This window comes from Podarcis liolepis (assembly GCF_965112155.1).
Source record: "Podarcis liolepis genome assembly, chromosome: 5".
In the NCBI taxonomy this organism is placed as follows: Eukaryota; Metazoa; Chordata; class Lepidosauria; order Squamata; family Lacertidae; genus Podarcis; species Podarcis liolepis.
In genome coordinates this window covers 5,705,573-5,727,988 of record NC_139556.1, presented here as the reverse complement: position 1 = coordinate 5,727,988, position 22,416 = coordinate 5,705,573, and the positions used below count along the sequence as shown (strand labels likewise).

General features: G+C 41.6%; 1 protein-coding gene across 6 annotated transcripts in view; it reads left to right on the top strand.

Moving 5' to 3' along the window:
- Positions 1-22,416, top strand: part of PCLO (piccolo presynaptic cytomatrix protein) — a 243,460-nt gene that overhangs the window by 27,098 nt on the left and 193,946 nt on the right. For all 6 annotated transcript variants that reach the window (XR_014526251.1, XR_014526252.1, XM_083503300.1 and 3 more), the window contains exons 2-3: positions 764-1,931; positions 13,761-15,146. Coding sequence is in view for 4 of the 6 variants with exons in the window: in XM_083503301.1 (XP_083359427.1) it covers positions 764-1,931; positions 13,761-15,146 (2,554 nt within the window). In the remaining 2 variants the exon portion in view is untranslated. The remainder of the gene's footprint in view (positions 1-763; positions 1,932-13,760; positions 15,147-22,416) is intronic.

Below are 22,416 nucleotides of genomic sequence, written 5' to 3'. Positions count from 1 at the left end.
TACATTTCATCTTAACCTTCCAGCAGCACAGTGATTCCCTATTGAACACAGCAGAATGTCCTGCTGGCATTCTTCCAAAGACGTAGTAACATACAGAATTCTGTATTTCTACTTTACTTCGAAGCCCTTGTATGGGTACCTTTTGCTATACGATGCAATTTATTTCATTAGCAATTAAAGGATGAGTATTTTATCAACACCTTCCTTAAAACATATTATTACAGTTAGGAGCTGGAAATATAGATTGTGGTTTTCAAGTACCTTCCCTGGTGCAGAGCTGAGATTCAAACACATTTCTGAATATCACAACCTTGTACAAATTATGACCCACCAAGCCATTTGCAGTCCATAGAATGCGAACAGTTGCTATTGGCAATGCAAAACTAGGAGATTTGCCTGTCACTTGAGATGCCACGAGGGACTGTAGCAAACATCATAAATTTTGTGGATTCCCACACTTGCTGCTAATTAAAAAAATGTAAGAGGGTCAGTGGGAAATGTCAGAAACCATTGTGTAACGTGCCTGCTTTGGAAATTTGGAAATTTCCTTTTTCCTGTAAATGATGGGAAATGAGGTTGACATCTACTTAAGGCATTCCGCTGCCATTTAGATTTTATTATTAGGTAACAGAATTTTTTAAGAGTTCCTTTTAGGTCTCTTAAAAATGTAAGAATTCGCCACATTTTTAATGCTTACTAAAAGCTGTGTGTATTTGTGCGTATGTGATACGGTATTTAAACCATCACCTCTTTCCTTTTGCAGACATGCTCCGCTTGACAGCAGCCAGCACCCAAAGCAACTAGGCAAGCCTCCAGGTGCGGGGCCCCCTACTCTTAGCAAAAGCAGAACAGTAGATACGTTGAAAACAGAGCAGCGCTTGCCTGGGAAGAGCCCGTCCTCTACAAGTTTGAGACAGTCTAAATCAAGAACTGATTTTAAAGACGACCAGAAGCCAAGTATGATGCCCAGCTTCCTCTCGGATGCCAACCCATTTGGCGCAGTCACTTCAGTTGTAAACAAATTCAACCCCTTTGATTTGATTTCTGACTCAGACCCAGCTCAGGAAGACGCCTCAAAGAAACCGAAGCCTGCACAAAAGGAGCAGGATAAGCCTGAGCCGCAAAAGGGACCCACCAAGCAACCAGGGCAACAACAATCTCCGAAGGCAACAGCTCCCCAACAGGGGGCTGACAAACCAGCCCCACAGAAAACAGGACCTTCCAAACCGCAGCAGCAGCAGCCACAGCCACCTGGGGTGCCTAAGCAGGCTCAGAAACCAGGGCCTGGCCAAGCAAAAGGCCCACAGGCAGAAGCAGCAAAACAGCAGCCAGGGCCACCAAAAGCTCAGTCACAGCAGCCAGGGCCACCAAAAGCCCAGTCACAGCAGCCAGGGCCACCAAAAGCTCACTCGCAGCAGCCAGAGCCTACAAAGCCTGTTCAGCAGCAGAGCTCTGTAAAGCCTTCACCGGGAGCAGCGAAAGCACCCTCACAGCCACCTGATGGTGCTAAAACATCTTCCCAGGCGCCTTCTCCTGCCAAGCCAGCTGCCCAGCAAGGAACACCACCCGGCAAGCAGCCGTCTCAGCAGCCAGGAGGGCCAGCAAAGGCTGCCCCCCAGGCAGCAGGCCCCACAAAGGAACCTTCGAAGGCACCAGTCCAGCCAACTGGGCCTGCAAAGCCACCACAGCAGCAGGCAGGACCTACAAAACCTACCGGCCAACAGCCGGGACCTGAGAAACCGCCCCAACAGCAACAAGCTGCTTCATCTCAGCCTGGTGGATCAGCTCCAAAGAAAACCTTTTGCCCACTTTGCACTACCACTGAATTGCTTCTGCACACTCCTGAGAAGGCCAATTACAATACATGTACTCAGTGTCAAACTGTGGTTTGCAGTCTGTGTGGGTTCAATCCTAATCCGCATATAACAGAGGTAAGTGAATATTTAAGCCATAAAATTGAAAAGAAGATTTAATTTCATTGAGTTTGAATGAGTCGAGAAGTTTACTTGTGCATGACCTTTATGTGTTATGGCATCTAGATCATTGAGTTTCTGGGATCTTTGGGGAGTTTTAGCAGGGGTTCCTCATTGAGGACACTGGCAATGACAGATAAACTGCCTAAAAAGGGCGTATCTGCTGTTACTAGTCTTCCCCTGCAATACAGTGGACAATGCTGGACGTACTGTTGGGTTGCACAGAGTGATAGTTTGGCTTGACACACTGGGCTAGTACTCATGGGAACTGAGAGTGCTTTCTTGAACATGCCTCAGAATTCTCCATAGGGTTGTGCAACAGATGCTCGAGTTCCTCTGCAGACAAATCAGTGTGAGGTTAGAAAGTTTGAAAATTATGCATCTAGACAGTATAGGTCGTGAAGCAGAAAGTATTGTAAGTTTTTACTTTCTGATACTACTACTACTACTACTACTATTATTATTATTATTATTATTATTATTATTATTAATAATAAAAATAAAATAAAAATTTCTATACCACCTTTCATCTATAGATCTCAGGGTGGTCACAGCATAAAAATTCTAGATAAAAAACGCAAAATACATAAAAAGAACAAAACAAACCAATAACCCCACCCCCACTAGATAGAAGTGCACTGCAATTAGATATATATATATATACACACACATATATACATATACATATCCATATATACACATACATACACATATACACATATATATATATACACACACACACACACACATATACATATATATATATACACACACACATATACATACACACACACACACACACACACATATATATATATATATATATATATATATATATATATATACATATACATATATATATACACACACACATATACACATATACACGTGTGTGTGTGTGTGTGTGTGTGTGTGTGTGTGTGTGTTGTTTTTGGGTAATTTGGTCAAAGAATAAAAAGGAGAATTCCCTAGATGCCTAAATCCAGATTTTGGAACAAGTACTCTTTGGTGAGAGAGAACCCTAGCAGAGATTTAAATTCACAAAACATGCTGCAAAAAAGTGAGGAAATATAGGCTGTTAGAACTTTAAAATATCTTATTCTAAGCTGCTTCCAAAGTTCCTTACTTCCCTTGCCATAGAAAGAGACAGCACGTTCAGTAAGTTAAAAAAAGTTTACTTACAAACCCTTCAAAGGTCAGATCCATGTACTTTTCCATACAGTAGTCTCAGCTTGGAGCATCCAGCTTACTGTTAGGGTTCACATGGTGGAAGAATGAGAACCAAGAGTTTGGTATCCCTTCCTCCCAAGGTGAGGGGGTGACCTAGCTAAGCCTAGTAGGACAGCTTACTCTATGGTCTTAACCCTTTCTGGCATTAATTAGAGTTAAGCATGTTGGTTATATGAGGCTGGATAGATCCATATCTATATATCTATACCTCTGCTTGCCTTGCTATAAAACTTTCGGTGTGACTACTGCAGGCTCTATGGTAAGATTTGTACTTGCTCTCTCTCTCTCCTCTGTGACAGCTATAAATCCCAAACTCCCCCAGTTTGTCAGATAATGATTAAAGGTTATCCTTGCGTAGTATTGTGATGTGCTTTGAACTGCCAGCTATTGACTCCGTCTTGGGCCCAGGAAGCTGGCCAAGAAGGGTGCCAAGAAGCTCTGTGGCCAAAAAGCAGTTGCAACAGATCTCTGCCTGTAAACCCGAATGCACAATTCCATTTTATTTTTGTGGCTTCCGCTAGGAGATAGCGTGACACTTCTTACCAAATCAGCTGAGGAAGATATACGTAATACTAGAACAGTAACAACAACATCCCACCATTATAGAGCTTCACTTCTTTATCTTTCATGTTACTTACTTGTCTCAGTGATAATTCAGAGGGTCCCAGGTTCAGTCCCCAATGGCACTTCCAGACAGGGTTGGGAGAGACTCCTGCCTGAAACTCTGGAGAGCTGCTGCCAGCCCGTGTAGACATTAGTGAGCTAGATGGACCAGTGGCCTGACTCAGTACAAAACAGCTTCCTATGCTCCTATTTCAGTTTCTAGCCTGCCCATCAATTAATTATCCCAGAGCAGCTTACAACGTAGAACATTAATATTATTAAAACAAAGCAATAGAATTCACATGAAGCATCAAAACATCAGTTATACAGTTAGCACTGTACATCAGTGCAGCAGACAGACAACCAGTCATTGTACAATTGGCCCCATCTGTTCCACTGCCTTCGAAAGCCTAGGTGAAAAGTTGTGTCTTTATCTGACACTGAAAAGTAAAATAAAAAGGGAAGTAATTTTCCCAAGTGAGGTGCCACCGTGGAGAAGGCCATATCTTGTGTTACCGCACAAAGAACATCACTTAACTATGGGATAATGTTGGGAGTTACCAGAACATGAATTACTGTGGCTAAGCTAGCTCTGTCCAGGAAGGACTAAAATAGACACTCCTGGCCACTGTGACCACCTGGGCCTCAAGTGTCACACACTTATAATATATTATATTGATAAAGTTAATATATAACTGGAGTTCCACTCCTTCTTCCCATCACTCTGCTGAGCAGTAGGAGGGTATGTTGTGGGGCCTCGTAAGATTAGGCAATGAGCCAGGAGCAGCTTGGAGGGTGCAGATCAAAAACTTCTAAACTAGAGTTGGAAAATAAGTGCATGATTCTTGGAGACTATGCACACTGACCAGAGAATGAATGCATTGCCTAGAGAATGTACAGAATGCAGTAAAAATATGCACATTCCCCAAGGCCAGTTGGGGATTATGCACATTGACTGGGAAATGTGCACCATTCCTTCTTCATGGACAGATTGTATTCACTTTCTTGATGAGGCCCATTGAATGTGCACCATGGCCAACAGTTAAGCCCACAATTTACAATCCTAACATACATATATGTAAAACACCAGCATTCCAGAATGTAGGAGAGTAAGCCACTGTAAATGAGGCCTACAGTATTGCTGTGATTGCATCTATAGTCTTCTGAGCTGTGGAGCAGGGGGCAGGTAGGAGTGCAGACCTAAATATGGCACGGCCAAGCAAACCATTTCTTAAATTCAAGAACATAAAATTATAACAGTGGTGGTCATCATAGCTGTATTGCATGATCTTTCTAGATCGAACTTGATGACAAAAGGCGGTTTATTCTGCATCTGGCATCTTGAATGACAATTATTTAGCTTCCTCTTTAATCACAAATCTAAAATAGATTGCTACATTACACAGGGTTGCTTTGCACAAGACATGCTGCTCTACACTTAGACAAGATTGCTGTGCAATCTTAGACATTTGTTCATGCTGATAAATGTAGCATGCAAACAAGCCTTTGACAGTGGCTGCAGCTGCCAGCAATTTCTGTGATCATGGTAGCCTTTTCGCCACACACTCTGATTGCAAAGAATTTTTGCTGGCTGCATCCACAAATGACTGGTTCATGTGTTGCTTTGTCCACTTCAATGCATAGCCAAGAATTACGTTTGGAGAATAAAATGTCTTGCATCAATTGGCTCATAACAGTAACATTGCCCACTGTTGTACAGAGAGTGTATGTTTGAATTGCAAAGAGTGAAGAAGCCCTCCTGGTACAATCAAGTCTGGCAGTTGTGAGGCAATTGCTGGAAAAACGTGCACCCAAACTTGCATTTAAACCATGTGCATTTCTCTCTAAACTGTACATCTCTTTCCCTAACACACACATTTTTGTATACATTCCTGAGCCAAAAACCTCATCACCAAATCTGGAGAAGTGTGCAGTCCAAAAGAAAACTGGTTTCCTATTTGTGCATTATTCCAAATCAAGTCTGTTTGCTTAGAAGTGTGGGCAGAATCACATTCTCCCTCATCCCTGTTATTCTGTAACGTAGCCAAACGCTGCCAGAACAGAGAGAAAGGTCAGTAGAGGAAATAGGAAGCCATCAGAGAAAATTGATTTTTAAATCACCAAGAAAATAAATAAACAAGTTAAATTTGGTGGTTGTGGGATGTGTGTGTGATTTGCCCCGAATTGTCCTCACAGGGCACCTGCTTTCAGTGTTGCCTGTTTTGCAGCTGTGGTGGCCCTGCTTCTGGGGCTGCTTTCTTTACTGCAATGTCCCATTGTCAGTTCACTACATCCTCATGTGGCACCATGGCAAAGGAACTGCTTTGAGGGTTGTTGTTCTTACAATCCATCGGTACATAATTTTTATGAAATGAAAACAAGAGAGAAACATTTGTGATACCTACCACTAGCTTTGTTCCCACCCCCACCCCCAAATTCAAGCAACTTCGCTAACTGAGAAAGTTATTACTGGAGAGATCACTGTCTTAGTTTATAGGGAATGTAGATTTTGTTGGGTGGCAGATTATATAGGTGTTAACACAGAATAGAGCAGGACCTAGAACCTGATGCCTCTGCTGACCTGCAGATTCCTTGTAGATATTACTAAGTGCACAATGCTAAATATAGTATGTGATCTAAAAAGACATATTAATGTCTAATGTTTTGTATATAATGTATTTGTATATAGTTGTAAACCTGGTTTAAAAAGCCTAAAAGCTTATTTAAACAATCAAACAAACATCAGAAGACACAGGGCAGGAATCAGCTAATGAACCAGTCATCAGAAGCTCTTCAGCAAGGACAACCACTTGTGCAATGGGGCTTTCCTTCCCCCTTCCCCATCCTGTATGCCCTTTTACCCCCTGAAATTGGCACTGGGAAGGGAGGGATTGGACGAATCCCTAGAACAGGAGAGGAGGGACCGTTCCATCTGTCAAGCTGAATTGCTTGCAAAGATGGTGTGTTTGTCATAGCACAAAACTGAATTTGTTGTTGTTGTTTAGTCATTTAGTCGTGTCTGACTCTTCATGACCCCATGGACCATAGCACGCCAAGCACTGCTGCCTTCCACTGCCTCCCGCAGTTTGGTCAAATGCATGTTAGTAGCTTCGAGAACACTGTCCAACCATCTCATCCTCTGTCGTCCTCTTCTCCTTGTGCCCTCCATCTTTCCCAACATCAGGGTCTTTTCCAGGGAGTCTTCTCTTCTCATGAGGTGGCCAAAGTATTGGAGTCTCAGCTTCAGGATTTGTCCTTCCAGTGAGCACTCAGGGCTGATTTCCTTCAGAACGGATAGGTTTGATCTTCTTGCAGTCCATGGGACTCTCAAGAGTCTCCTCCAGCACCATAATTCAAAAGCATCAATCCTTCGGCGATCAGCCTTCTTTATGGTCCAGCTCTCACTTCCATACATCACTACTGGGAAAACCATATTTAAATTCATCAAATTTCTATATTTATTAAATTTCTTCATCCAAGGATCACAGGATCACAGAGCAGCTTGCAAGAACAAAACAACATAGTAAGAAACAAAAACAATATCCCCCTCACAGTTTAAAAGGCCATAGATTGTTTAATTAGACAAAGGCCTGGGATAAGAGGAATGTTTTTGCTTGGCGCCTAAAGATATATAACGAAGATACCAGGCAAAACTCCCTGGGGAAAGCATATTTTGTTTTTATTCCAATCCTTGTTTTTACCCATGATTTGTTCTTTACCTAGGAAAGCAATCGTTAACTCATGTTTCATACTGGGTTATGCACTCAGTGCTAAGAGATTAGAAGTGTAGGCATTGCTTTTAAGATGTTTGGACTAAGTACAGCATTTTAAATTAGGCTGTTGTTGAAAACAAAACGTTACTATAGTTGACATGCAAAAATAACAATTTAAATCAGGAGCTTGTTCTTTAAATATCTGGTTGTTATTATTTTTTTAAAAATACCCACCTTTCTATTAATTGTCCATCTATCTTAGAGTTGCCTTATGTCCAGAATTTCCCAGATATATCCAGAATACTGCACCTGCAAGCATTGTTCAGGCAGAAATTGGTAAAATGTCAGGGGAAACCCGGATATGGGAAGCCCATGTCGGCAGTGTCATTTTTGCTGATTTTCTCAGAGATAGTTCAAAAACATCCAATTTCTGTCTGGATTTCACTTTTTGAAATATTGCAACCCTAAATTATGTACCATATTGTTTACAACTATGAATGAGGAACAATTTGTTCCATCTGCTTTTTAAAGGGAACTCACCCAATCTGAAACAAACTATCTTGCAACTCCCAGTTGACTGCATATCTCTCCAGATTTTGCAGTGCAGTTTCAGTGTGCAAAAGTGGTATTTCCTATCAACGTTTTGTTCAAGATGCATATTTTATTTTGAATGCATTGAAATGAGTATATTTTATGCAAAAAGAAAAAATGAACACAAAATGTGAACGATTTAAATGTGGTCTTTTGTGATTCCTTTAATAAAACTCCACACAAAATGGATGGAAAGGACCTGTGCTTGCATGTGCAAGCCTGAAATGGCTCAGAATTTGGAACCCTGGAATCTGGTTGCAACAAATATATACATGTTATGGGCTGAGGAACTGCAGTTGCATATATCTAAATGGCACTTTAATTTCTAGTTCATGTTAATTAGAAAGCATCTAGAGGATGAAAATGAAACAGCAACTATATAAACCATTGTGCAAAATATTATTTCAATCTGTGAGGAATATGTCATCTATCAGGCTATTCCATTTTGGACACCATCTTCCTGTCTCTAGGCAGACATGCTATTTCACAGGGGAATGCATCACATTAAAACTAGAACTAAAACTGCAATTTTGAGATTGCTTGATTACATACATATGGAAGAGGCCATCTGAATTTCATATCAATCCATGCATAAATATAGCTACTGCATATATGTGCTGTTAAGTAGATGAATTGGTTTCACACAGAGATATCCATTTCTTGATCATGCAAGGTAACCTCACACAGACATGCAGTGCCTATTTTCTTGCCCCCAGATTAGAACTCTGATGTTTCCTTGAAAATCAGGATTGGAGTATTGGAAAGGGAATCAGTTACCCACTAGGGGAGAGTGGTTATGTAAGCTTTCAGAATACTTAGAATTAGCCAAATTGACAGACATAATAAGACAAAAACCAAAAAGTGAAGTTAAAAAAGAATGGGAGTGCCTAAATGAATACCTCAAAAGTCAAGGTTGGAGGACAGAAATCTGTCTGAGTCTGGAATAACCTTGTGAAGTGAAAGGATAAGAAAGAAGGATTTATACTTAGATGTTAGGATAGAGATGATAAGGAAAACAGGAAGACACAATGAGAGATAAAGGAGGTGCTGTGGGATTGGTGGAAGTCAATGTTTGTTGTTGTTTTTATGGTGTTTATATTATTAACTTGTAAGATATTATATTATTAACTTGTAAGATATGGATTTGTTTTTGTTTTTTTAGTTGTGGCTTTTTTAGTTTTTTGAATGTTGCTTTTTGTGTGTTGTGTATTGTTATTTTTCAATATTTTTCATGGTGTTGTTGTGTGGAAAATAACTAATAAAATTTATTTAATTAAATTTTAAAAAAAGAAAATCATGATTGGGGAGAAGCATGGATAAGTGACTCGCTATAGTGGAATGTTTATGATGATTCTAGTTGTAGTTCCAGAAGACAATCTGGCAGACTTATCCATCTTTGTTATTGTCCTATCCCTAGACTAAGAGGACATAGACCCCTTTGGGATGAATTAATCATTTATCTTTTTATTTATAGGAATGTTTATAGATAGCTTCTTCCTAAAAACATGTCGTTGGTGAGCAAAATATATAACAAGTACATTAAAACAATGCCCAAAATGTGTCAGATTTTTTCATTGTAGCAGTGTCGGTCACAGGCAAAACAACAATTCATTTGACAAAAGGGGCTACTGTGGCTTATCAGTTGAAGTCTGTTCTTTAGGAAAAAGCTTCGTAAAACGAGAAATGACACAGCTCAGTCCTAACAGAGAGGACATAATCTCAGTTACAAGCTGACTCTCTAATCCCAGATTTATAGTCAATGGATAGGGTTATTAATTGGTGAAGCCTGCAAGTACAGGAATACAGAGTACAGTGATACCTCGGGTTAAGTACTTAATTCGTTCCAGAGGTCCATTCTTAACTTGAAACTGTTCTTAACCTGAAGTACCACTTTAGCTAATGGGGCCTCCCGCTGCCAGTGCGCCGCCGCCGCACGATTTCTGTTCTCATCCTGAAGCAAAGTTCTTAACCCGAGGTATTATTTCTGGGTTAGCGGAGTCTGTAACGTGAAGCATATGTAACCTGAAGCGTATATAACCCAAGGTACCACTGTACCAGCTAATTCATGCTATGGGAACTATAAAGCCCTGACATGGAAAAGAAGTTCCAGGGCTGGGGTCTTGGTGTCTGGCCAGCTTAGTTTAGATGAAGCCTAAACTACCATCTGTAGTACATACCATTGTCTGACTCCTGTTCCTGCAGGAGTATATACCAGGCTTTCATTATGCCACATCATAATACTCATTTAGGCCCCTTTGAACCAGCTAGCTGCATCTTTCATCTTGATGTGGTTGTACATCCCAGCCCAGAGCTAACGGTTGCCTCAAGTGGATAGTTGCTCATGACAAGAGATGAATACAAGCCACTTTCATTGGACTGTATTTTGAAAAACAAAGGCAGGCTAATTTTTATGTAAAACCCCACCTGGATTCCCCCTCACCCCGGTTTGCTTATTCCTCTCTTTGTGCACCAAAATGCTTCCAAAATGTTGTGCTTCGACTAGCTTTCCATGCCATCCTTCATCCCACTTGACCTTCTTCATCTGATGCAAAGCAATCACTTGAATTTGTCCCCTCAGAGATTTGTTTCTAACTGAACATATATTGCATAGGGCCTGTAGAGCAGTGTTCCCCAACCTTGGGCCTCCAGCTATTTTTGGACTACAACTCCCATCATCCCTCGCTAGCAAGACCAGTGGTCAAGGATGATGGGAATTGTAGTCCAAAAACAGCTGGATGCCCAAGGTTGGGGAACACTGCTGTAGAGGACTCCTTGGCGTATTGTCAGGCAGCCAGCCTGGGAGCTATGCACGCATGAGGCCAGCATCTCATGTATTCAATGGAGGGCCTTCTGGCGGTTCTCCCACTGCGAGAAGCAAACGATTACAACTACCCTGTGATGTTCGGATGTATACTTTTAATACATAGTAATAATGCATTAAATCCACACCGCTAGAGCTATCAGCTGCAGCCATTCATGCGCACCAGTGTGACTGTTGCTCAGCAACAGCAACTTACTACTACAGTGAGATCATGTGATCTGGAATTTAATCACTGGCAGGAAGTGTAGTAGATTCCATTTTAGGTCAGACAGGTTAATCTCTCAAATCCCAGTATTAATCCTCTTGCTGGCTGAAGCACATATGACACATATATTTTTAACCCTTATGTTCATTGTATTGTTTTGCAATTCCCTCCCCACTGTATTGTCTTTGGAAATGTGTGGCTGGGAGAAGTGCAGGACTTAGGACTGGTCTACCCATGAGGCAAGATAAGGCAACTGCTTCAGGCGACAGGATCCGCAGGGGCAGCAGATCTGGCCTCCAAGGAATGCATCAGCAGCTTCTGCTACCTTTGCTGCGAGGGTAGCAGCAGCTTCGGCATACTCCTTGGAGGCTGGCTCTTCCCCCTTCTGCTGCCTCTCCGGCTGCCTCTTGGCGAATAGGAGGTTCTGCTGGTACCCTTCCACTCTTGGTCCTGATGTAGATTTTCATTTACCTCTTCTTCCCTGGCCGGTGGTGGTGGGAGAGGCCATTTTGTGGTCCACTTCAGGTGCCAAAATCTCTTGGGCTTGCACTGGCAGGACTTCTTTCTTTTTTTATAACTTGAGGGTACTCAATACATCTCATGTGTGCCATAGACATGGGAGATGAATGTTACTCTCAGATTATGGATGAAGATAAGGGTGGAAAAGGTTTTTCTCTCTGGGCAGTGCTTATCAAACACAAAAGCAAGAGCAGATTGGTTTGCAGTATATGTTAACTTAAAGCTACCACAGGTGTTTTTCATTTTGTATTAAGGGTGTTAAGGTGCCACACCTTACTTGTGCGGTAGTTGTCTTCTTTAACGTTTCAGTATTCAGATACTACCACTGAAATATTTGGAAGGAATTTTGTGCTGAAAGCAGAAGTTTCAATGGGATTAATTAAGTCAGAATGAATGTCACACTATATCTAAAATTTTGAAGAAGCAAAAGATTTATTTAATATGGTCTTTGAGTGTTTAGTTATAGGAGTTTCTTTTCAGTCTGTCCCTTAAAATCAGAGATATCAGTTTTAGAGCTAAATTTAGAGCTTCATGTAGTTTTTCATTAGATGACAAATATCATGAGGGGAAATGTAAATCACACATCTTCGCAAAACACATAGTCAGGAGTGGGTTATGTCTGCCCAAGTTGTTTATTTTATTTATCTAAATCCTTATCTGCACTGTTTGCGACAAAGCCAAACAAATTATAAAATTGTGGTTATTGAGCAGGTGAGAAATTGATCAGCTGACATGAAGCAGTTATTGGGGGGATGCAGTAATCATACTGCTAAAATATATTTAAAAATAAAAAAATTGTCCAGTAGCACCTTAGAGACCAACTAAGTTTGTTCTTGGTATAAGCTTCCATGTGCATGCACACTTCTTCAGATACACTGAAACGGAAGTCACCAGACCCTTATGTATACTGGGAGGGTGGGGTGGGGTTTTTCTCAGGAGGGTAGTAGGAGATGGGTGATTGACTCAATGGGTATGGTAAACCTGTTGACAACTGTTAATGACAGCAATTAGTCCTACAGGAGAAAGCAATGGATAATATGTAACGAGACAGGAATCTAATATCTCTATTAAGACCAGGTCTCTCCATAGTTTTCAGTTTTGTGACAAGTTGTAATTCAGCAACTTCTCTTTTCAAGTCTGTTTCTGAAATTCTTTTGTAATAAGACAGCTGCTTTGAGATCCTGTACTGAGTGTCCTGGAGATTGAAGTGTTCTCCTACTGGTTTCTGTGTCTTGTGATTCCTGATGTCAGATTTATGTCCATTTATCCTTTGGGGTAGGGTTTGGCCTGCTTGTCTAATATAGAGAGCTGAAGGGCACTGCTGGCATTTGATGGCATACACAATGTTAGAAGATGGGCAATTAAATAGGCCTGAGATGTTGGAATTGGCAGAAATGACTGGCAGAATCCGAGACCAGGGAGAAGAAATGGTGGAAGAAGACTGGAAGAAATTTAAAGACTATCTGCAGAAATACTGTAAAATTAATGAATGTTAAATGATGTTGGACTGAAAATAAGTGGTTTTGGTATTAAGGCTAATAAGAATATGTAAATATAGATAGTTATATGGATGAAAATTTATAGTTATAATAGGTTAAGAATATAGAGTAAAGATAAATGAAAGAGGGTAAGGATTTGCTGAAAGGACTTTGTAAACGGGAATACAAAAAGGGGAGGTGTGAGGAGGTCAAGGAAATAAGCAAATGAACCTAAAGATATTGAAAAATTGATTATTTATTTTTTCCCCTTTCCACCCCTTCTTTTTCTACTTTTTTAAATGTCTGGTTTTTTTTGTATTTTTTATCACACTGTTTTTCTTTTGTGTAAAATCTCAATAAATATTTTATTTAAAAAAAATAGGCATGTTGGATGTTGTTGGGTCCGGTGATGGTGTTGTCTGGGTGTATGTGGCAGCAAAGTTGGCATCTGGGTTTATTGTAGGCTCTGGTGCCAGTGTCCATGCTAGAGTAATTTGTAAACTTTAAAAGGAGAATGTAGATGTGATCAGCTGGGCTACTCTCCCATTTAAAACATGTGAACAGGATGTTTTCACTATTTGTGATGTGATTCTATCTGGCTATTTAAACTTTTTCATTCTCTCACAGATTAAAGAATGGCTTTGTTTAAACTGCCAGATGCAGAGAGCTTTAGGCGGCGATTTGGCTCCAAGTCCTGGCCCTGGACCCCAGCCCTCTGCACCCAAGCAAAAGATGCCTGCGCCAACTGCAGCAAGCAAAGCGGTTTCCCAGCCACAGCAATCGACACAGAAGAAAGATGTTCCTCTAAAACCTGATGTTACCCAGTCACCTGAACACAAAAAGCCACCAACACAAATAAAGCAGCCAACCGTGCCCAGTTCTCCTCCTGCAAAACCAAAACTTCCCCCTGCTGAAACTCAGCCAGCAGAACCGGCCCCCAAATCTGACCAGGCCAAGCAGCCATTGGTTGAAGACAAACAGAAGCAAGCTAGTACTCAGAAACCCACAAGCGATACTGTGCCTACACCACCATCAGATACCAAACAAGAATCACCCGGCCCGAAAGCCGCACTCGCTCAACAGAAAGTGGCACAGACTCAGAGATCGGAGCCTGCTAAGTCGTCTCAAGACACACCTCCGTCTGTAGATAAAGCTGCTCCTCCAGATTCCAAAACTTCATCTCAAGTGTCTCGTCAGAAGTCGGATCCCAAACTTGTTCCTCAGCCTCAGCCTGGGTTGGATTCTAAGGCTCAGAAGGTAGGCGAACAAGGTGAGGTGAAAGAAGACCCTAAGAAAAGGCAACCCCAGGCGGCTCCTAAGCCAGGCGCCAAACAGGCTCCCAAAGGGCAACAAGGCACCACGGGACCCAAACCCACCCAGGCTCAGCCACAAGCTCAGCAACCTCCCAAAGCCCCAGAGCAATCTAGATTATTCAGTCTTAACATAGGAGGCATCGCAGATGCTCCCAAACCTCAGCCAACAACCCCTCAAGAAAGAGTCACCGGGAAGCTCTTTGGATTTGGTGCTTCAATTTTCAACCAGGCTTCCAATTTAATCTCTACAGCAGGCCAGCCCGGAGCTCAACCACAGGGTCCTCCATCTGGGTCCCCCTCAAAGCAGCCGCCTCCTGCAGCACAGCCTCCTGCCCCACAAAAAGATACCCGTCAATCCCAGCCATCTCCCAAAGCAACACCTGTGAAGAAAGAAACAAGGCCTCCTGTGGCAGAAAAACCAGAGCCGCCCAAAGCTGATGGCGGCTCCGCCGTTAAGGAAACAGACGCTGGGAAGAAGGCTTTGCCTGCCAAAGACATCAAGCCTCCAGCTGTTGAAGCTAAGCAAAGTGCCGAGGCACCAAAAACGAAGCCTCCTTCGCAGCCAGCGTCTTCCTGTCCTCTCTGTAAAACTGAGCTAAATGTTGGTTCTAAGGATCCTCCCAACTATAATACGTGTACTGAATGCCATAACGTCGTGTGCAATCTCTGTGGATTTAACCCAATGCCGCACATAACTGAGGTAGGCAACATTTTATTTTGCATTAATATTTTTGTGAACCACTGTTTTGTAAGCCTCGAATACGGAAGAACATTTGATCGGTCTTCCTGGGAGTAAGCGCCATTCAGTTCAGTGTAGAATGTTTCCAAGTAGGCATGCATACGATTGCACTGTAAGTATGTGGGCTTGCTAGCCTTTCTTTTTGTGTGTTTGCTTTTTTTTAAATAAAGTTTTTAATATCTATATACGATTTCACTGTGAAGTTTGAACAGTTTCAAATGTGTAAATGCAGAGGAGAAAAAGGCTACGCTTAGGGACTATATTATCTTCTGTAATTTGCTCTGTGGATATTTCTGCCAGGCTGGGATGGCAAGAGTGTTTGCTTTAGATTCACTTACCACAAGACTGGGTGACGGATGCCTGCAGTTTATTTACTTACTTGTCTGATGTCTTTCCAATTTCAGCATAGTGCTTGAAAAAGTGACATGTAGAACAGCTTCCTGTATTTTTCCCCTTCTTGCATTTTGCATCTTACTTTGTGTGTTTGGGAAATGTTGTAGATGGTAAGCAAAATACCGTCTTGTAAAATGAACTTCCTGCTTCCAACTGAGGAAGTTTTTTGTTTTGTTTTTTAAGAATAAATTTGATACATCTTTCCTAGATTTTGAAGCTAAATATGACTGGCAGCTTTGCAGCTATTATTTATTGGTAGAAGCCAATTTGAAAGTCCCCTTTTGGTCTTGCAGCCCCTTAACCTTATCCTGTTTTTTCTTCTGTTAATTCTGGTTTGATCTCTTTGGTTTTGTCATTGTCCTGGTTTGGGTTGACCATTGAGTAGCTGAATATGTTTAATTTAAATCTTGTGGGATTTGTTTTGCAGAACGTTGGTTGATCTTTGATTACATATGGTTTGGGATGGTTTGGGAAACACCCAAAGACTTTGCCACAGAAGTGTGTGAGCTCTGAGTTAGAAGATATTATGCCTTAAACAGTAGAGCATGTACCCTTTCTTTCATCAGCTAGTTTAGAGCCACTGTACCCATTACCTGGAAGCAAAGAAACAGGAACAACAGCTGATTTCTTCAGCACATCCTTCCGTAAGCCTAAGGCTGGCACATGAGAGAGAACAAAGATGTATTATTCTCACCAGTGAGATGTCATTGTCCATTTGTAGCAGGACAGGAAACAACCTCTATGAAGAGAAACAGAAAAAGATTCTGAGCTGATGTAAAACACAAATGTTGATTTACATGTCAGCTCAGAGCCTATTGTTAAATGGCTTCCATAGAAAATAAGAGGTTTTGGTTTCTGATTAACCCAGTCATCTGATTTATATTTACCTTAATGCCAGGTTCTCTAAAAAGTAAACAGCTGACGATTTAATAAATGAGAATTTATAGATTTCAAAGGCCCATAGGGTCATATGTACTCTGATGGATTATCATGAATCTTAGCCAATGTTCTTATCCAATGATTCGCCCAGCGGGGAGGAGCACTGTTTACTAACTCCTTAATTAGCCATCCTGTGGACTTGCAGTGAAGGTAGTTCTATTTTTAGTACACCTGGAAGGAGAAAGCACAGGAGCTGCAGATGCTCACAAATGAAGCACCACAGCAGTGACCATTTTGTGCAGTGATGCCAATGGAAACCTAAAGAATATTGACTTTGTGTGGTTTATAAGTTGATTAATTTCAGTTTGGGGTTTGGAGGGTTGGGTTCCCTGCTGGGAAGATGTTTGAACATGCATTCTAGTTGCGGCTGTTGTTGCTGATGACCGTGATGATGATAAGAATCATATTAGGGGGAAATTGCACAATAAAAACTAAAGGGGAAATCTAACTGTCGGTAGATTACAGGGATAGGAAAAATCTAACTTGCCTGTGATGGGTTGGTGAGGAGATGTTTTATTCCTTAAAACAAAACCTAGCTAACAAAATGCCCCACAGACCATGGATGTAGTGCAGTGCGTGATCCAGAGGCGTCAAGGATTAGTTTAAAAGGATGCAATTTCAAGAACCAAATTTGAAATCTGTTGTGGGTTTCATTATTATTATTTTTTAAAGGCAGGTTTTTGTTCAGACACCACTTCCCCCGCTTGTGACATGGCAGGAAGGGACCCTTCCTCAGGCTTCCAGTGCAAGTAAAAGAACCCAAGTCATAATTGATGTGAGTTGATCTGGCACTGCTGTTAGCTGCTGGATTCATGCTGCTGCCTTTAGGCCACAGAAGAAGCTGGAGTGGAGGCGGTGAGGCTGGCATGATCACATATTTATGATTACATATTTATTTAAACCCCACCTTATTCAGGGGGGCTTACAGGTAAAATGAGAACAGCAAAAACATTGGGGGGACGACTAATAATTAAAAAACAAGTAATCAGTACAATTGTTCATCTCCTTATCTATGATCTATTAAAAACAATCTGATTTTTATTTGCAGGCAGCCCCCCACTTACACGCGTCCAGTTTTTGTGTGACCAAGTATCTGTGCATTGTGCTGAGCCCAGAAGTGACCTGGAAACATCATAAAGATGTTCCTGAAACATCACTGAAAGGGCGGAATGGGGGCGAGGCAGGATGTTTGCAGGCTTTTTCAATGGGTTTCAATTATATGTGATTTTTTGTGACTCGTGCAGAGCCTCAGAACATAACCCCCGTGTAAACAGTGGGCAGCCTGTATCCCATCTGCCATGGATGTTTTAGTAGAGATTCCTGCGTTGCAGAGGTTTCCTCCCAACTCTACAATCCTACGATTCTCTGATTCTATGATGTTATATGAACTGTTTTGAAAGGTGCGTTCTTGTGCAAGCGTGCTACTTATTTAGTAATTAGGAACTGGCTGTTCACTTTCAGAAATTCAACTTTCAAATGAGAAAATGTGCTCTCCTCAGAGTGAAAACACAATTTAGTCCAAAACTAATGTGAATTTCAGTGACCTGTGTCACAAGGCCACTTGGATTACAGTCAAGCCAAATGAAAGGAAGTTGTCTTTGTTCTGACTTGGACAGGCAGATGGCAAAGTCACAGTGGGCTGCCTTGTTTGCCTTGTGAAATCGTTATAGTGGTGTCGTGGACTTGGAAAGGGGACATCGAGACTTGGTGCTCAGCTGTGAAGCTGGCTTGGTTGCTTTGGGCAACTCATCACCTCCTGGAATTTTGAAGGGAGAGGCAGCTGATTTGGTACAGGCAGACTTGTCTCATTGTGTATAGGAATTATTTGCCCATCTGAGATCTGCTTTGAGATCTCAGATCGGCAAATGATGAGTGTATTTGAAAGAAGGGAATCTTGGACTTTTGACTTGGAAGAAAAATATTATTAACACCATTTTGTTCTGGCACTGTTACATAAGAAATATAATCTTTGGAATTGTCTGTGTAGCTCCGCCATCTGTCTGGGGAACACTGTTCTTATTGTTGTGTGTGGGGTAAGGTTTTCCTAAAGACATCCAGTTGTTACAGGCTTGAAGTATTATTGAAGTATTATTGGGCTTGAAGGTAAAGGACACCTGACAGTTAAGTCCAGTTGCGAACAACTCTGGGGTTGCGGCGCTCATCTCACTTTACTGGCCGAGGGAGCCGACGTTTGTCTGCAGACAGTTTTTCCAGCTCATGTGGCCAGCATGACTAAGCCACTTCTGTAGAAACCAGAGCAGCACATGGAAACGCCGTTTACTTTCCCACTGGAGCGGTACCTATTTATCTACTTGCACTTTTTGATGTGCTTAAGCTGCTAGGTTGGCAGGAGCTGGGACCAAGCAATGGGAGCTCACCCCGTCGCGGGGATTCGAACCGCGACCTTCCGAGGCCCTAGGCTCAGTGGTTTAGACCACAGTGCTACCCACGTCCCCTATTGATCAATTCACAGGGTTTTTCTTTTTTAAAAAAAACTAACGAAAACAACCCTCAAATATAGTATTGACGTACATTGCTTTCTAGTAAAAAAAAAAAATTATGGTAATCATTAATCACATTTTAAAGGTTGAGTTGGATGTGGCTGTTGTATTCTCTAGTCTTTTTAGGTCAGGACTCAGTTCACCATATGCTGGTCTTCTGTTTTAGTTTTGTTTAGTTCCTGGCACTGTGTGTGTCTTTTTAATGCGGCTATTTGTGTGGAATTAATCTAGTTATTGTGCCAAAGGAAAGGATAAACTGAATGTATAAGGCATGTTTAAAGAAATAAATCGAGAAGAAGGATTACAGAATTTAAAAGATTTCCTGGTTCAAATTCCTCTTTGGAATCAGTGAAAATAGTTAAATTGAGACCTGATCTCAAAGATGTAAGCACTGTTATACCATGAAAATTATTTTTTGCTGCTGGCCCCAATATCGAAGGGAGGAGAATCTCTGTTCAACAAGAATCCCTCCATCTTCATCAGAGCCCTTGCAAACACACAGCTAAGAGCCAAACTGCACATAATTTGTCAGATCTGGGACAGGAATTCCAAACATATTCTCCTTGTCCTTAAAAGCATACCAGTAGAGGGAAATGTATTGGGATCATGACTTCTACCTTTTCCCTATGCTGATTCTACAGTGTGAATCATCTTAAAACGCCACCACTGTTACTGGTCACAGAAGGGAAAGCATGCAAGACGTTATGCTTTTCCTTCTCCAACTAGTAGTGTTTGTGTGGATGTATTTCGTATGGGAGATTGGGCACAGTATGGAAGCGTTACGCCTCCCTCTGCATCATGGCCCAGTCCCCATTGTTCCCCCCAGTTGGTTTTAGAAGAAGAAAAATATATATTGGAGATGCAGTCACAGCTCTCCCGCATAACATATAGGCTAAACAGCCCACCAGTCTGGCCTGTTTTGTGGAAAGGCGCAATTTCATGCATCTTCTCCCAGTGCGCTGGCCCTGCCTCCACTAAACCACACTTGCGTTACAAGTGGCTCACCTGTGCTGCCCCAGTCTTCCCACATCTCCTAAGTGGTATTGACACCACATCTGGTAAGCCAGCACTGCCCTGTTGTCCACTGGGAGAGCCGCTTCTGATATACATGAGGGAGCAGAATGCCTGTATGCTACCCACATGCGCACAGTTCAGTGTGAATAGGCAAACACTAAGTAGTTGATATCCTTTTATATATATAGGAAAGCCAACCAAGTGATTTTTACATGGAGAATCGAAGTTTTTAGAAAATGAGAGAGAATTCTCTCTTTTTTATTTTGTTTTTTTATTTAATATTTATTTATACAACAAGAAAAACACACACACACAAAAACACAAATACCAAATTACACACAAATTACAAAAATAACCATAGACACATAATTTTCTTGGCAAACAATAAAACATCTATTGGTCTTAACACTAAAGACCCAACTTCCCGTCTATTCCATATTTCAAATTCATATTACTTATTGCCAATACACATTTTTTTTCATAATTAAACTTATTCTCAATAAATCTAATTTCTTCTATCTACCTAGCAACTATTACTGAAGTTCCTCGAATGCTGCAACAGAATTTAAACTGCTATATTTATTTTTCAGATAATCTTTGAAAACCTCCCATTTAGAAACAAATTCCTGTTTTGTTTTATTCTTTATTTTTTCTGATAAACCATCTAATTCGGCATATTCTGTCAGCTTTTGGATCCAATCTTGTATAGAGGGGATTTCATTACTCTTCCATTTTGCTGCGATCAAAACTCTTGCTGCCGCCGTCGCATATAAAAAGATACCCTCCGAGAGAATTCTCTTTGAAAGAGCTCCAGCCTCCACCCAGGACTGTAAATCCCCAAAGTTTAGTTTAGTTTTTTTGCAAGGAAGCTGTGGCGGCTAAATCAATTTAAGTCTGTAGTGTAGATGCAGCCTTCATTCTCTTTGCCAGTTCTGCTTCAACCTAAAATACTTGCCATGATAAGCTGTCAACTTCTGAGGGAGATAATGAAAGGACTGTTTAAAAACAAATAGTCATTAAAAGATGGAAAATGCAACATCAGATACTTGCAGGGGCTGCAGTATATCTGACAGACATCTCAATCACATGCTCATTAACACTGTAATATGCATTGTCATGAATAATGACAGACAAATTGACTAAAATGCAGACTGCCTGAAGGACCATCTGTATGTATGGAAAACAAATACAGCTTCAGATAAATGATAACACAATCTGACATGAAGATAAAGCTGAATCTGACAATTCCTATGTCTAATGAAGCCAAAGGGGGCTGCATGTTTATTGAATTAGACAGAACAATGGTGTCAAAAGAATACCCTGCAGAAAACCAGTGCTGTACTACTGTTTAAGCAGAAGACTTGAGTGCTGTTGCGTCCCTGCTTAGGGTCAAACTAAGGGCCAGGCCAGATGCTTTACCCTGCGTGGCCTATCTCATGCAGGGGAGTGAGCGCATGCAGTTCCTGCCTGTCCCCTCAACGCACCAGCTCTGCATTAAAAGGTAAAGGTACCCCTGACCATTAGGTCCAGTTGCGGATGACTCTGGGGTTGCGTGCTCATCTCACTCTATAGGCCGAGGGAGCCGGTGTTTGTCTGCAGAGAGCTTCCGGGTCATGTGGCCAGAATGACTAAGCCGCTTCTGGCGAACCAGAGCAGCGCATGGAAATACCGTTTACCTTCCTGCCGGAGCGGTGCCTATTCATCTCCTTGCCCTTTTTGGCATGCTTTCAAACTGCTAGGTGGGCAGGAGCTGGGATTGAACAACGGGAGCTCACCCTGTTGTGGGGATTCGAACCGCCGACCTTCCAATCAGCAAGCCCTAGGCTCTGTGGTTTAGACCACAGCACCACCCGCGTCCGCATTACATGTGTTCAATAGCTCTCTGACATGTGTAATGTCACACTTTTTCCTAAATAAGTGCTGTACAAGTCCTGTCGTGAGGAAAACAACAAGTTTACAAATTTGCAGTCCTTCCAAGTAACAATGGTACCAGCCACCACTGCTTAAGAGTATGTTGCGTGCTTAAAGCCCTGTTTCACACATGGCTGTTGTGAAAGAAAGAGTCTTTGTAGATTTTAGAAAAACACTGATTTCCTGTCACCCACCACATGATACTTTTCAGAGAAGTCCATTTATATATTCGTTCATCAAGTCTTGAGTAAGCAAGGGCCGAGGGATTAAGGGGTACTGGTGTGAACAGATCCTGCTACACCGTGCATTGACCCATTAGCTGTGCTTTCTCTGTTATTTAAAATCAAGTTAGGATGCCAGACTAGACTATAGTGATATCCCTTCTTTCCCCTGATTGCAGAGGGAGAAGAGCAAGTGAAACTGAAAGCTTTGATTGGCCCTGTAAGAAAGCTGTCAATGGCTTTTATATACAG